The sequence below is a fragment of the Schistocerca nitens genome, chromosome 7, assembly GCF_023898315.1.
Source record: "Schistocerca nitens isolate TAMUIC-IGC-003100 chromosome 7, iqSchNite1.1, whole genome shotgun sequence".
In the NCBI taxonomy this organism is placed as follows: domain Eukaryota; kingdom Metazoa; phylum Arthropoda; class Insecta; order Orthoptera; family Acrididae; genus Schistocerca; species Schistocerca nitens.
Window position 1 is genome coordinate 228,759,289 of NC_064620.1, and position 15,462 is coordinate 228,774,750.

The 15,462-nt window shown below is 42.4% G+C and overlaps 1 protein-coding gene across 3 annotated transcripts in view; it reads right to left on the reverse strand.

Moving 5' to 3' along the window:
* Nucleotides 1-15,462, reverse strand: part of LOC126194790 (DDB1- and CUL4-associated factor 8-like) — a 145,281-nt gene that overhangs the window by 12,152 nt on the left and 117,667 nt on the right. For all 3 annotated transcript variants that reach the window (XM_049933093.1, XM_049933092.1, XM_049933094.1), the window contains one exon: nucleotides 773-889. In XM_049933093.1, coding sequence (XP_049789050.1) covers nucleotides 773-889 — 117 coding nt within the window. The remainder of the gene's footprint in view (nucleotides 1-772; nucleotides 890-15,462) is intronic.

The window sequence follows — 15,462 nt, forward strand, 5'->3', positions numbered from 1 at the left end:
CATGTTACTCCTCCACTCTTGAGGTCTTCATTAACCTGGTCTGCTCATCTCTTCCAAGGCTGCCCAACAGGTATTCTTCCTGGTACCTCCATCTCTAAATACTGACCTGGAGTTCCAGTGGGGTGCATTCACTTCACATGACAACCCACTTCAGTCTCTTACTGCTCATTCTTTCCTCCATGGTCAAGGTCACCTGCAGGTGCCTCCTCAGATATTTGTTTGTAACTCTCTCTCTCTCTCTCTCTCTCTCTCTCTCTCTCCCCCCCCCCCCCCCCCAGTTTTTCTGTAGAGCTAACCTAAGGAACTTCATTTCACATGCTTGTATTTCACTCTCTTCTCTCTTATTTATGACACTTTCTTATATATTGTTGATATTCCAATCTGGAGCTTCCACTGTTTCATTTATGACACAGGTCTCCAACTATACATCATGATTAGCAGGAGACAGGTTTTATACACGATCTATTTAGCTCTTAGAGGGATTCCCTCGTCCCACATTAGGTTTCACACTTGCTAGAAGAAGCTGGATCCTTTTGTTACTGTTTAAAACTTCTAGTTTGGCACTTTATCATTTGATATGACACTACCCCCAGATAACTGAAATTTTTTACACACTCAACCCTCTCTCCTTCCAGTATGATGATACAAAGTGTGACTGTCCTACTCATCTTTATTGCCACTGTCTTTTACCATAACAGTCAAAATGCAATTAACATCCAATGTAAGGAAACATTTACCTACAGAAAAATACAAGGTGGCCAAATCTACTTACTCTACGCCTCTCAGTTCGACGAATGTGTCGCCACAGAATCCACAACATCTGGCCGTCAAAACTGTCTGGATCGCGACCACTTTCTTCTTCTCTTGCTCGGCGGTTGCGTTGCAGAACCTGCCACAGAGAAAAAATTCATCTCCAGTACACGTAATACATTTTATAAAAATTATCATCATTTACAATAACAACCATTTGTAAAATCATCACAATTTTGGGCTGAGTGCAAGCACTTGTACTAATAAAGACAATCACTCATTGTGCAGGGGTGTGTGCCTGGGACTCCGACTACTTTTCTGAACTCCACCCCTTTTTCCTCTCCCTTCAACACTCCTGCTATGAGGAGGATCCAATGGCTCTGAAATCTTGCAAACTTTAATACCTTTATATGTGTCTTCTCCTGCCGCCACTTGGCAAATAGATTTCTTATCCATACGATCACATAATATTAAAAAAAAAAAAGATTATTTTCATTCTTATTGTTAGTGTTATACACATATTCCTATACTTGTTGACTCTGCAGAAGAGCTTCTAACTTCTAATGTGTCCACTTAATTTTGAATACCCTGCTGTAACACAACATTTCAAATGTTTTTATTTCATCTGTTCTGGTTTCCCCCACAGATCATGATCCACTTACATACAATGCTGTGTTCCAGATGTACATTCTCAGAAATTTCTTCTTCAAATTAAGGCCTGTTTGATAAAAGTAGAATTCTTTTAGCAAGGAATCCGTCTTTGGTTATACTAATCTACCTCCTATATCTTCCTTGTTTCATACGATATGCCTAATTTTACTTGAAAGGTGGCAGAATTCCTTCCTTCATAATCACAATGTATGTTAATAAATTGAATTTTTGTGTGTTGTTCTTTTCCAACCTGCTTGAAGATAACTGAAGTTGTCTCTCTACATAAAAATGGAGACAAGTCAAGTGCTTGCAACTAATGTTCTATTTCTCTTGTACCAATACTTTCAGAAATAGTAGAACATTGCATGCGCCAACAAATCTGCGAACACTTCACCTGCAATGGAACACTGACAAACACTCAGTTTGGCTTCAGTGAAAATTCATCTTCACCGAAAGCTGTTGAAAATAATGTTTCAACAATACTTGGTGTCTTTGAAGCAAAATCATCTGTTGATGCCCTATTGACTGAAACTGAGGAAGGCATTTGACTCTGTGGGTCAATCAGATTCTAATAAACTGAGGTGCTGTGGCATTGAAGATATAAACTCATTCTTATGGGATGATATTTTGATAACAGGAAGCGGAAGGTACATTTTAATGGTATGAGCTCTGGACTCCTAGATGATTCAAGAGGCAGGCCTCAAGGCTCTATACTGTGATCCTTATTCTTTGCATCTATATTAATGACCTACCTAGTATTATGCTGTGTAAATCTGTTCTACCTGCTGAGGCTAGCACTTTCACTGCAACTGGAAATGAGATACAGGACCTAAAGGAACAAAGCAAAGGCAACCTAAGAATTTATATTATCCGTTATAAAGACAGTAAATTAACTGTACACCAAAATGAAACTGAAAATGTGATTTTTAGTTTATGCAATACCAATAAGGATTGTATGTCTGTTAAACTCCTGGGTGTACACTTCAATTCCAAATTAACATAGAACCTCTACACAGATTCTATATGCGCTAAATTATCAAGAGTAATATAACTATAAACTTCGAGGATGTTTCAGTGAAAACATGATGCTCATTTCCAATTTTGCATTTTTTAATAGCCACATAGTATACTGCATACTGCTGTGGGGCAGCTCCACTGAGGCATAGAGTGTTTTTATGTGGCAGAAAAAGGTTAACAGATGTGTAGCAGGTGTCTGCAGAAACACTGTAGCCACTCTTCAATAAACTGGGTGTCATGATAGTTCCATCAATATTTATACTTAGTTGCCTCGTGTACACAAAAGGGAAAATTAGATAGCTACAAATGATAGTCCCATCAATATTTATACTTAGTTGCCTCGTGTACACAAAAGGGAAAATTAGATAGCTACAAATTAAGGCAATCATTTCAATGCCACAATATACATCACAAAGAAAAGAGTGACCAACCCTTTACAAGACTAAGCAAGACTCGCAATAGCTATACATACCTTTGAGTAAAACAGTTTATGTTTTTGGTGGCAGTGCACTAAACAATCTCATTAAAATCCATCAGAAATGTTCTACAAACTGGCTTAAAAATGAGGCTTTCTATGTCGTACAGGAATTTTTTGATTGTGCAAAAGACGATCTCCAATTTTAACTTACACTCATTGTATGTTTTAATGCATATCTACAAGATATAACTGTTGTCTTTCTTCGTTTGCTCTCAGCCCATATTCTGTGCTCATTAGGTCGAATATCCTGGGATAATTCTTCACTATCACTGAGGATATCAATGTCATTAGCAAATTTTATAACTGATACCCTTTCACCTTTAATTTTAATCCCACAACTGAACCTTTCTTTTATTTCTGTCGTTGCTTCTTTGATGTACAAACTGAACAGTAGCAGAGAAAAACTGCATCTCTGCCTTACACCTTTTTAATCGGAGCAGTTTTATATTCTATTGGTCTTCCATTGTCAGTTTTCCCTCTCAGTTCTTCCAAATATTTCAAACTGCCCGTCTTTCCTTAGAGTTTATTCCTGTTTTGTCCAAGAATTTCACAGATCTTGCACCATTTTACATTGTAAAATGCTTTTCTTAGGTAGAGACATCCAATAAACCTGTCTTGATTTTCCCGATGTCTTGCCTCCATAATAAAGCACATCAGAGCTGTCTCCTTCATTTTCACAAATATAATATAATGTGAGAACAACAGCGCTCTTTTACTACCAGGCTTTTATACTGTTATGAGGTAACAAATACATAAAAAGATAGGTCCAAACTCATCTGATGTCTATTGTGACTTTTCTATCTTGGTATTGCTCAAATTACCCACTGCTTCTTTCTTAGCTCACACACATCCTGTAACTACACAAAAATGGGCACAAGCATCATGCTCATAAATGTTGGTACGAAACGCAAGGATTGTAAGGCTACACACGAAAGGCTGCATTCGCCTGAGTGGGTGAGTGGCATCAGGGGGGAGTTCACCATAATTAGTCAATGGAGCAAAATGTCATGAAATGTCAGAAGGTAGTGAGGAACTGTGTTATTGATGGGTTTTACCTTACAATAAGGTAGACAATGGCTAGCATGAGTGTCTAGTACCTCAGTCACACAAAGCAAGCAGTCATATACTAAAAATACCATCTCGTCAACTATTTACATTACATTCAATCTACATGAATCAAAAGATGCATCTCTGAGACAAGTACAGTTATATCGCCCACTGAATTGTATGAGTAACTGTGAGACAAAGGTCTCATGTTCAAGTCAAGGCCTGGCATACAGTTTTAATATGCCAGAAAATTTTAAAAAATATAGAATTTACAGCATATGAAAGCAGACAGACAGTCCAATACGTTATTAAGGCCAACAAACCACTAAATGCTTCGAACCACAGACTATGCAATATCTTAAATTTAAGATCTCATTGAGAGCTACCACAGTTTAGCCATGAAAACCGGAGTAGTATGAAGAATGGAGGGAATACACCAGTGACACAAAATCAACACTAACACACACTTGGCAACCAGTACACATTGTATAGTTTAGTTATGTAAAATTGCTATTTTATTACACATGCACATAATTAACGACAGATACAAAAGAGAGCAAGAGACAAGCAAATGAATGGTAGCACTAGTTAGCTTGTTTGTACATATATGATGCTAGTTCATATCCTACTTACACTGGAAGCATAATTTAAGAGTGTGTTTCTGTTGTGCAATTCAGATCAATGTTATTATTCAAATGTATTAGTATTGACAAACTTCCTTTGGCTTCTGTCTTGGGTTCTTTGGCTGACATTTGTTTGATGATTTTTCTTATGTTTTGTCAGTATAAGTGACTGGCACTATCAAAGCTGCACTCTCCATACCTGGTGGCTTCAACAAAGCCAGCCACTCATGTTAGAGAAAAGTCAGAAAAAAATAGTGAAACCAACATCAGCTAAAGAACCCGAGACAGAAGCCAACTGGCTCTTCGTCAATAAGTGGCCACGAAAGCCTTAATAGTTTTGTATGGGTATTACCATATTTATGAATGATCTCCCTTAATATGGATAAACTAATAAATATTTATGTTAACTGTGTGTCAAATGTAATTTAAATTGTGGGCATTACTAAAAAGCTCCTTTGTTCCACAATCTGAACTCCAATTCTGGATGGTGGTGCACCACACTGCTAAGGTTACAATATTTTCTGTATAGCAAAACCTAAAGAGACTGAGCAGTCATCAGCTAATGCACAGGTGTGAGTGCAGTCTCGCATTGTTGCTTCAAATGACACAACTTTTAGTTTAACTTAATGTCTTGATTTAGCATTCTGGAGCTTTTATTATTGACATTAAGGTGGGATACAGCAAAACATTGTGATACAATCTTTACTATGGTATACAGGTGGCGAGAAGTTTACAATTTGTGAAACCCCATGTTAACGTTTCGGGAATGAACTACTGACTGAATTGTATATAACACATTCCAATGCTTCATTTAAATATTACTGTATCACTGTTACATGAACTTGCAGATAGATACTGTGGCCAGAGACATAAAATAAAGAGGCCACACACAACATTTTTACGAAAGGTGTAAGCTCACAGTCCTTATATCTAAAATAGTTCTCCTCCTCCTCACCATAATTTTACAGTACTGTTAAGCCTAGGCACTCCTTGTCTTCAAGTTTGTTAGCCATTGTTTCCTTCCTGTTCTGCATTTTTCCTCATAGATACACTAATAAAATGAAAGAGGCAGAGGAGTGAACAAATTCTATGGAATGAATAGAAAAAAAAGTGGATAATATAGGGCAAGAAGGAGAAAAAATTAAAGATTAACAACAAAATAAATAGTGTGTGGGAATTTCTAGAACTATGGAAGGTATGCTGTACAAAAACAGAACTGAAACTTGTGAGGCACTTGTATTCAGAGCTCTCTATTATTTCAACTCTACACCATCACAGTTTATTTTTTAGCACTATACAGGAAATATGCAAAAACAATCAAGTTTACAGGAAATTCAACGCAGAGAAGAACATAAAAATGATTGTAATTACAGATCAATAGAATAGATGCGAGCTGAATAGCACTTCTCAACAAACATATTAAGGTACAGATTTAACGTAATGTGGAGAATCACAGAAAACTGGTGATTGTCTAACACACTCAAAACAACACGATGTTTCACAAATAATGGCTCCAGCATCTGCCAAACAAAACCTTGATGGGCTCCTAGTGGGGAAACAGGGCACCTGCGACACTTCTGTCACATAAAGTGTTTCTTTGTATGTCCTCTAAATACTCTAAAATTTGAATACATAGTGTGTGTGTGTGTGTGTGTGTGTGTGTGTGTGTGTGTGTGTGTGTGTGTTTCCTCTCTCTTCTTAATCATACTCTACCTATTCTGGATCCCCTTTCCATCTCTGCAGTCTTGTCATACATTTTTCAAGCATCGACTTATATGCTGTCTGTTCTTCAGAGAATTTCTTCTTCTGTTCTCTCTATCTATTACACATTTCTGAGTTGTTATTTCTTTATGTGATCCTGTCTCATGTAAGTGTCCTGAGTATTGCCAGACTGCATTAGGTCTCCTCTAATTTTGTCAATGTATCAGGTATATTCATGGTTGGGGTGCAGTTTCTTACAGTACATCAGCACCTTCTTTGTCAATCTACTTGACTGTGGGTGTTTTATATGACCACAGAATTTCAGTCATCGTTACACTTCCACATTGCTCCTGATCTTCAATCATCATCTTGGTTCTTTCTAGGTTCTAATATTTCTGATAAAATGGCTATCTGAGCTCCAGGTCTTTCTGATCTAGTGAGACTGCACCTGCAGCATAAAGAACCAGTGGCCTAATAACTGTAATGTAGTGACACTAATATTTCTCTTATTATACAGTTCAGCGATAGTCCTATACCTTGTTTCCAATTTAACAGTGCGAACCTTAGTTGTCTCTCTTCTGTCATGTTCTCTAAAATGATTTTACAGACTACATAAATTTTGGAACCCATTTGATGCAGTCAAAATGTGATGGTAGTAGCATTTGTGTCAGTCATGCATTCTGTCTTTTTGAAGAAAACCTGCAATCTGGTCTTTACTGCACATTTCTTCAAGGTTTTGATCTGGGTGCATGCTGTGTCAATGTCCGTGGAGAGAGTGGCCGAGTCATTCTCTCCATGGGACACCACCTTGTCGAAATACTGACCATGCAAGTGGAGAGGCTTGCAAGTTCGCATGAAGCTGTAGGTATGCCAGCTGCAGTGCAGCTGCTGGGAGGGTCTCCCATGCCAGCCGTGTCTTAGCAGATGAACAATGTTCCACAACACCCCATCTCTCCCATAGCCCTTCCCAAATCTCCCAGAAAACCAACTGTGTTAAGATATACTTTTAACTGAGCCCCAGGAACATTGCATGACCACAATGAGTAATTAACCTGGCACAACGTGCAGTTCCATGGTGTCGACTGAATAAATCTCTAATTCTCCTGGGACGAAATTGGAGAATACTAACAAAACAAAACAAAAACAGAGGGACTTATGAGACCTCGAACATCCATCCAAACAAAAGGGGTGGAACTGATTGAAGATATTTCCACAATTGCATTGGATATAGATCAGTCCAAAAAGTGTAAATTATCACCGAGATGTTGGACCAGGTCAAGATCAAATCCTTGCCTGGGGTTCAAAGGAGGAAACTTCGCAAAGAACAAAAAGGAAAGGAAGGTAAAGAATGGCTTTCTAACTATAAATGAAGGGACCTAAAAGGTCTTGAACCTAAGACCTCCCAAGAAGACTGTCTCACAGTGAAGAGGGTAATCAGACCCCTTGTATCTTTTAAGATAGGGAACAGGAAAACAAGGGAGGAGTCTGATACTCCACTTCTCCGGATAAAAATATCCAGAAAAGGCAGACGCAAGAAACACTACTGCAGTCTTAGTATTTGGGATGGCAATTATCCAACAGGGATATTTACTGATCAAGAGGTGGAGTTTGTTTAGATAGCTCTCTTTGAGAAGATTTCAGAAGGAGGGGACGGGGGGGTGGGGGGTGGGGGGGGGGGAGACGATTAAAGTCCAGACCCCAAATTTAGGACAGTCTATCTGGCCAAGGGTGCTCTAAACTTTGTCCATGAGGCGATGGTAACAGTGGACTGGCTTAAGGAAATAGTATCAAAGAAACTTCTGTGAAAGAGGTGAAGCGGCTGGTCAAGGCAGTGGCTGAGCTCTTCAAACCCACAAAGATATTGACTTGTATAGTGACACTTCTTGGAAGGATAGTCCTCGCAAGACACTGAGAAATTACGGGCACAGAACCAGGTCTTGATAGAGGACTGGAGGGTAATCAATTGAAAGGTTGTATCAGATGGCCAAACCTTTCTGGAGGAAGTCTGAAAAATCCCCAATGGCACTGCGAAAACAGGATCCAAAATTGTACTTAGGGTTCTCACAGGTTGCCATCGGCGTAATATACCACTAGTTCTGGAATCTCAAGCTCCTTAATGAAACTTAACCAGCGTAAGGTCAACAGCACGTAAATACTCAGATGCAATACTAGTTCGAGGCAATTTAACCTGCCGAGTATAAATTTGATGTCTATGGATTCACTGTGGGAGGACAGTCATGCAAAATACTTTTGAACACGTTTTCTGAAAATTGTCTTGAGCAGGTAGCTCGGCGGCCCACATGCAATGGAAATGTCTTAAACCTTGTAGCTACAAATAGGCTGGACATTATCGACAATGTTGAGGCTAAGAAGCTTACGTCCATGAATCAGCATCATTTTAGAAAGCATTGCTCATGTGAAACTCAGCTTCTTTTCTCAGATGATATACAAGGTGGAATCCAAAATTTTCAGGACTGGTGCTGCCATCTGGAAAGTAGTAGTAGTATATCTTTGCACCGCTAGGTCGGAGTGCGAAGTGGCATTCAGCTGGGAAGACATGTTGCATGTCCACAGAGATTTTCGTAATACTCTGTGTTTGATGTGTGGCGATGCTACGACGATTCCGCGAACAAAACAGCACATGCATATCAAGTTCTGTGCGAATCTTGGGAAAAGTGCTATGGAGACCCTTGCAAAGATTCAACAAGTGTTTGGGGGACAGAGCATGAGCCATACGCGTGTGTTTGAGTGGCATGCTCGGTTCAGGACCGGCCGTACAGAGGTCGAAGATGATGCTCCCACTGGAAGACCTGTTAGCCGCACAATACCGACATTGTTGCCAAACGTCAACAACTGGTTCATGCAGACCGACGTCGAACCATTCTAGACCTTGCGGATGAAGCGGGTATTGGTTATGGGACATGTCAACGAATGTTGACTGATGAATTGGGCATGCATTGTGTCACCGCAAAATTTGTGCCAAGGATCTTGACTGCCAATCAGAAGGCACAGCATGTTGAAGTGTGCATGGACCTTCGTCAGACAGCACCAATGATCCAACCTTCTTGTCACGGGTTACCACTGGTGACGAGAGCTGGATTTACAGTCATGACCCAGAGACAAAGCAACAATTGTCCCAGTGGAAGAGCCCGGGCTCCCCAAGACCCAAAAAAGCTAGACAGGTGAAAAGCAAAGTTATATCAAGGGAATTGTGTACAAAGAATTCATCCGACCCAACCAAACAGTGAATTCCACATACTACTGTGACGTTCTGCGACGGCTCCATGAAAACGTGCAGTGAGAACGGCCCGAACTTTGGCATCAAGGGAACTGAACTGGCTGCTGCATCACGACAACGTGCCCTGTCACACGTACTTGCTCACCAGGACCTTTTTGGCAAGAAACAACATGGCGGTTGTACCCCACCCACCATACTTGCCAGATTTGGAAGCTTGCGACTTCGTGCTATATCCAAAACTGAAACTAAAGTTGAAAGGCCATCGATTTAACACTCTAGAGAGGATTCAAGAAGCATTGCTGGCAGTGATAAACATCCTCAAAGAACAGGACTTCCAGAAAATGTCTGACCAGTGGCAGAAGCACTGGGACCGACGTGTACATGCGGATGGGAACTACTTCGAGGGTGATGGTGACCATTAGTCCACAGGTAAGTTTTTCAACAGATGGCAGCACCAGTCCCAAAAATTTTGGATAGCACCTCATACTGAGAACTATGGATGAAGGGCAATAGGCAGATTCCATATTTCTAGATTTCCGGAAAGCATTTGACATGCTGTTAACAAAGGTACAAACATATGAAATAAGTTCACAGATATGCGAGTCGCTCAAAGTCTTCTTAAAAAATACAACCCAGTACATTATTCGTAATGGGTAGTGTTCATCAGAGACAAGGCCATCATCAAGAGTGCCCCAGGGAAATGTGATAGGACCACTGTGTTTCTCTATATACATAAATGATTTGGCAGACAGGGTGGGCAGCAGTCTGCAGTTGTTTGCTGATGATGCTGTGATGTCTGGTAAGGTGTCAAAGTTGAGTGACTGTAGAAAGATAAGAGACAATTTAGACAAGATTTCCCATTGGCGCGATGTATGGGAGTTAGACCTAAATGTGGAAAAGGGCAAGTTAATGCGGATGAGTAGGAAGAACGAACCTGTAATGTTCGGCTACAGTGTTACTAGCATTCAGCCTGACACAGTCAAGTCATTAAAATATCTGGACATAATGTTGCAAAGGGGTTTGAAGTGGAACAAGCATGTGAAAACTGTGGTAGGGAAGGCAAATGGACAATTTCGGCTTATTGGGAGAATTTTAGAAAAGAGTGATTCACCTGTAAAGGAGACCACATAAAGGATGCTGGTGCTCGAGTCTTTGGGATCTGTACCAGGTCGGATTGAAGGAAGACATCGAAGCAATTCAGAGGAGGGCTGCTAGATTTGTTACTGGTAGGTTCGAATAAAACTTGTGTGTTACAGAGATGTTTTGGGAACTCAAATGGGAATCCCTTGAGGGAAGGAAATGTTCTTTTCAGGAAACACTATTAAGAAAATTTAGAGAACTGGCATTTGAAGATGACTGCCAAATGATTCTGATGCCGCCAACATACATCATGTGTAAGGACCATGAAGATAAGATACGAGAAATTAGGACTCATATGGAGGTGTACAGGCAGTCGTTTTTCCCTTGCTCTATTTGGGAGTGGAACAGGAGGGGAACTGACAACTACTGGTACAGGGTACCCTCCACCACACAGCTTACGGTGGCTTGCAGAGTATCAATGTAGATGTAGATGAGACAGTGAAGTACGTAGAGGTCAGTCATCCTGGATATAAAACTAGAGTGGACCCCTCAAAAAGAATTTACGTTCCAAGGTAAAAGATATTCTTATGAGCACTAGTAGGGCCTGTGGTAAAAGCAGGCTCTAAACACCAGGAGTGTATACTGGATGTAAACCACAGTGTTAAGACCCATAATAATTTACAGAGCTACAGTATGATAGAATAAAGTAGAACAGAAGGCAGCTGCTACAGAACTCGGCAAGGTGCAGAGACTGTCCTGCTTGGCCGTAACAGGTGGAAAACGCAGCAAACCCACTGCTGGGATGGAGACCACGCTGGCCACACCCTCTTAGACATTTAAGTTACATTGGAGACAGCAGTAGCAGCATACAGGTTAAGAACAGGAAATAACTGGATAACTTAGGATATCCATTATTTCACACAAATACGGTGAATGTCGCAAACGTAGAAATGGATGGGGTAGGGCCAGTTCATAGAAGGTATATTCTAAACTAGAGAGAGCAATCTTTATAGGGAAGCTAGTCACAGAATTCCAAGCAGAAATATCCTCTATCACAGAATGCAGGAGAATTTGCATAGATGATACAAGGATTATAGTATTACAGTTATTCCGGCAGTTGTGTGGCTCCGAAATCTGTCAGCCCTGCAATGTGGTCACAGATCATTGCTGAATGCCATGAAACACTTGTGAGATTACGGGAATGCAGCAGGGCAAATCTGTTGTGGGTCTCTGGTTACTCAGGAATTAGCGGCAGTGAAGAAGCTTGTAGACTGGACAGGTGCAAAGACTATTTATTGGACTGGATTGCTTGATTTAAAGGGGGGGGGGGGGGGGGGACCAATCTCCTAGGCAATCGGTCAGATGTTCTGATTAAAATAATTCCACAAAGGGCAGGAGTAAAATAATCGAGATATACAAAACACAGCTGGAAGAAAGGAGAAAACCACAAGATGACAGAAGGGCAACGAACACTAAAATGGACAAAATTGGACAAGAAAACACAGAGAGACACAAGAAACATGTAGAAGAGATCAAAACAAGAGAGCAGATTACCATGGCTGGCTGACCATGAGAATAAAAAGGAGAAGCCAGCCACTCTGCAAAACATTAAAACCTCCACCCTAAAAGCCATAGGGTGGAGGACACAGAGGGACAAAGGACATGTGCTAAAACTTAGATCAAATGATAAAACACACCCTCACGAATAAAATGTAAAACTAAAGCTGCTGTTACACATTGTCACCCAACACCGAAGGTAGGGTGCTGGGAAAGTTAAAAGTCCGCCCCAGAGTGGCTAAAAGTGGGCAGTCCAGCAAGAGCTGGACAACCGTCATTTGTGAGCCACAGTGACACCAAGGTGCATCCTCATGACGGAGGAGGTAACCCTGCATTAGCCACGTATGGCCAGTGTGGAGCCGGCAGAGGACAACTGATTCCCTGTGAGAGGACCACATAGAAGACTTCCACACATTCGTAGTCTCCTTAATGACACACAGTTTGTCATGTGTACTGTTCTGCGATTCCATCTCCCAAAGCCAAAAAAAACCTCCAGCGTAAGACAACGTAGGTCAGTTTCGGAGATGCCCATCTCCAGAAGCTGTTTCTGCGTAGTCTGTTTGGCCAGCCTGTTGGCAAGTTCGTTGCCTGGTATTCCATGTCCTGGGGTCCACACAAACAGCACTGTACACGGGACCGTTCCACGTCATAGATGGACTCCTAAACGGATGCTACCAAAGGATGGCGAGGGCAGCACTGGTCCATAACTTGTAAGCTGCTCAAGGAGGCAGTACATAGGAAAAATGACTCGCCACAGTATGAGCAGATGTGCTCAAGAGCATGAGATGTTGCCGCCAGTTCTGCAGTGAAAACACTGCAGCCACCTGGCATGACTGTTGTTCAATATGTCCTCCACGATCGTAAACCACTTCACGGCCCCGGTACATGTTGAGAATCGAGAAGTAGTAATAGTGGAGAGCCCCAGGGTTAGCGAAATTCTTAGGGCCATGAGATAGGCCCAGAAGAAACTGCAACCTAGGTTTGCACCATGGAACTGTATGTGAATGGAACTCGAGGAGAGGTGGTAACAGGAAGGACTGCAGTTCAGAGAGAAGGGATCGCACATGAACCGCAGTGGTTGGGAAAAGGAGGCGGTAATTTGGATGTGCAGGAGAACTACGAACGTGTGCAACCTAACTGACGAGCTGTTGTGCACGCCTCACCTTCAATGGAGGGACTCAAGCCTCCACTAGGACACTGATCACCGGACTCGTTCTAAAAGTTCCCGTCGCTAGGCGGATGCCACAGTGGTGCACTGGGTCAAGTAAACGCAATGCTGAGGGCGCCACCTAACCGTAAACCAGACTCAGATAGTCAAAGCGGGATTGAACAAGGGCTCTATAGAGCTGCTGTAGCATAGAGCGATCTGCACCATAGTTGGTGTTTCTCAGGCAGCGGAAGGCATTAATGTGCTGCCAGCACTTCTGCTTAAGATGACAAAGGTGACAATAACCAGTCCTAAGAATCGATATGTCTCCACTACAGTGAGTCGATCATCATTAAGGTAAAGTTCTGGTTCTGGAGGAACTCTGTGACACTGACAGAAATGCAAGACACACGACTTTGCTGCTGAAAACTGGAAGCCGTGGGCTAGAGCCCATGACTGTGCCTTGTGAATGGATCCCTGCAGGCGCTGCTCAGCAGCATCAGTACTGGAGGAGCAGTACGAAATGCAGAAGTCATCCGCATATGAAGGAGGAGAGACTGATGGCTCTACAGCTGTTTCTAGACCATTAATAGCCACGTAAAATAGATACACTCAATACGGAACCCTGCAGAACGCCATTCCCTTAATATTGGGGGGGGGGCACTATGGGAGGCACAAATTTGGACACGGAAAATACGGAGTGACAGGACGTTTTGGATAAAAATCTGGAGTGGGCCCCAGAGACCCCACTCACAATGTGGCAAGGATATGACGTCGTCACGTCGTGTCGTATGCATTACGCAAGTCAAAAAAAGACGGCAACAAGATATTGGCGTCTGGAAAAGGCTGTTGGGATGACAGACTCGAGGGTCACAAGATTATCAATGATGGCGCGACACTGGCAGAAGCCGCCCTGCCATGGATCCATTAGGCCAAGTGATTCCAGGGCCCAACCCAAGCACCGACACACCACATTCCAGCAGCTTACAAAAGATGTTGGTGAGGCTGATGGGCTGGTAGCTACCCACATCAAGCGGGTTTTGACTGGGTTTGAGCACCGGAATGCTGGTGCCCTCCTGGCATTGCGATGGAACGAGATGCCATAGCACCAGATCCGGTTGAAGATGACAAGGAGATGTTGCTTGTTAGTCAGACAAGAGATGCTTAATCATCTGAGTGTGGATCTGATCCGGCCCAGGACCTGTGTTGGGGAAATGTGCAAAGGTGCTGATGAGGTCCCACTGTATAAATGAGATGTTATAGGGTTCACTGTGGCATGTAGTGAATGGGGGCTTTCCTTTCCATCCACTGTTTGAGGGTGCAAAAGGGTGGGAGGTAGTTCTCCGACACAGAGGCTTGAGCACAGTACTCAGCAAAATGCTCGGCAATCATATTTGCATCGGTCGATAACACACCATTGATGTTAATGCCAGGGACACCTGTTGGGGTCTGGTACCCAAAAAGACATCTTATTTTCGTCCAGACTTGGGAAGCTGATGTATGGCACCCAACGGTCAACACGTATATCTCCCAACACTCCCGTTTTCATCGTTTTATAAGCTGGTGAACGCAGGCACGGAGCCACTTACAGGCTATTAGGTGCTCTAGGGAAGGGTGCTGTTTATGTCTCTGTAGAGCTCACCGATGCTCGTTAATTGCCTCAGCGACTTCCGGCGACCACCAAGGAACTGTGTTTTGCCAGGAGCACCCTTAAGAATCAGGGATTGCGTTTTCCACCGCAGAAACGATCGTTGTAGTGACCTGCTCAATGACAACATCGGTGGCACCACGTGGGGGAGATTCAGCAGTGACAGCAGAGGCTAAGGCTTCCAAGTCTGCCTTGTTTAAAGCCCATATGGGTAGGCATCAGTGGCCATGACGCCAGGTGAGTGACACAAAGATGGGGAAGTGGTCACTACCACACACTGGTTGTCATTTGCTCTCCTGTGGATAGATGTGAGAAGGCCAGGACTGAAAACCGAGAGATCAATGGCTCAATATGTGCCATGTGCCACACTGAAATGTGTGGGGGCACCTGTATTTAAGAGGCACAGGTCGAGTTGTGACTGTAAATTTGCGACCTCCCTACATCAGCTAGTAAGCATGGCGCCATCCCACAGAGGGGTTATGCACGTTAAAATCTCCCAAAAGTAGGAAAGATTTAGGGAGTTAA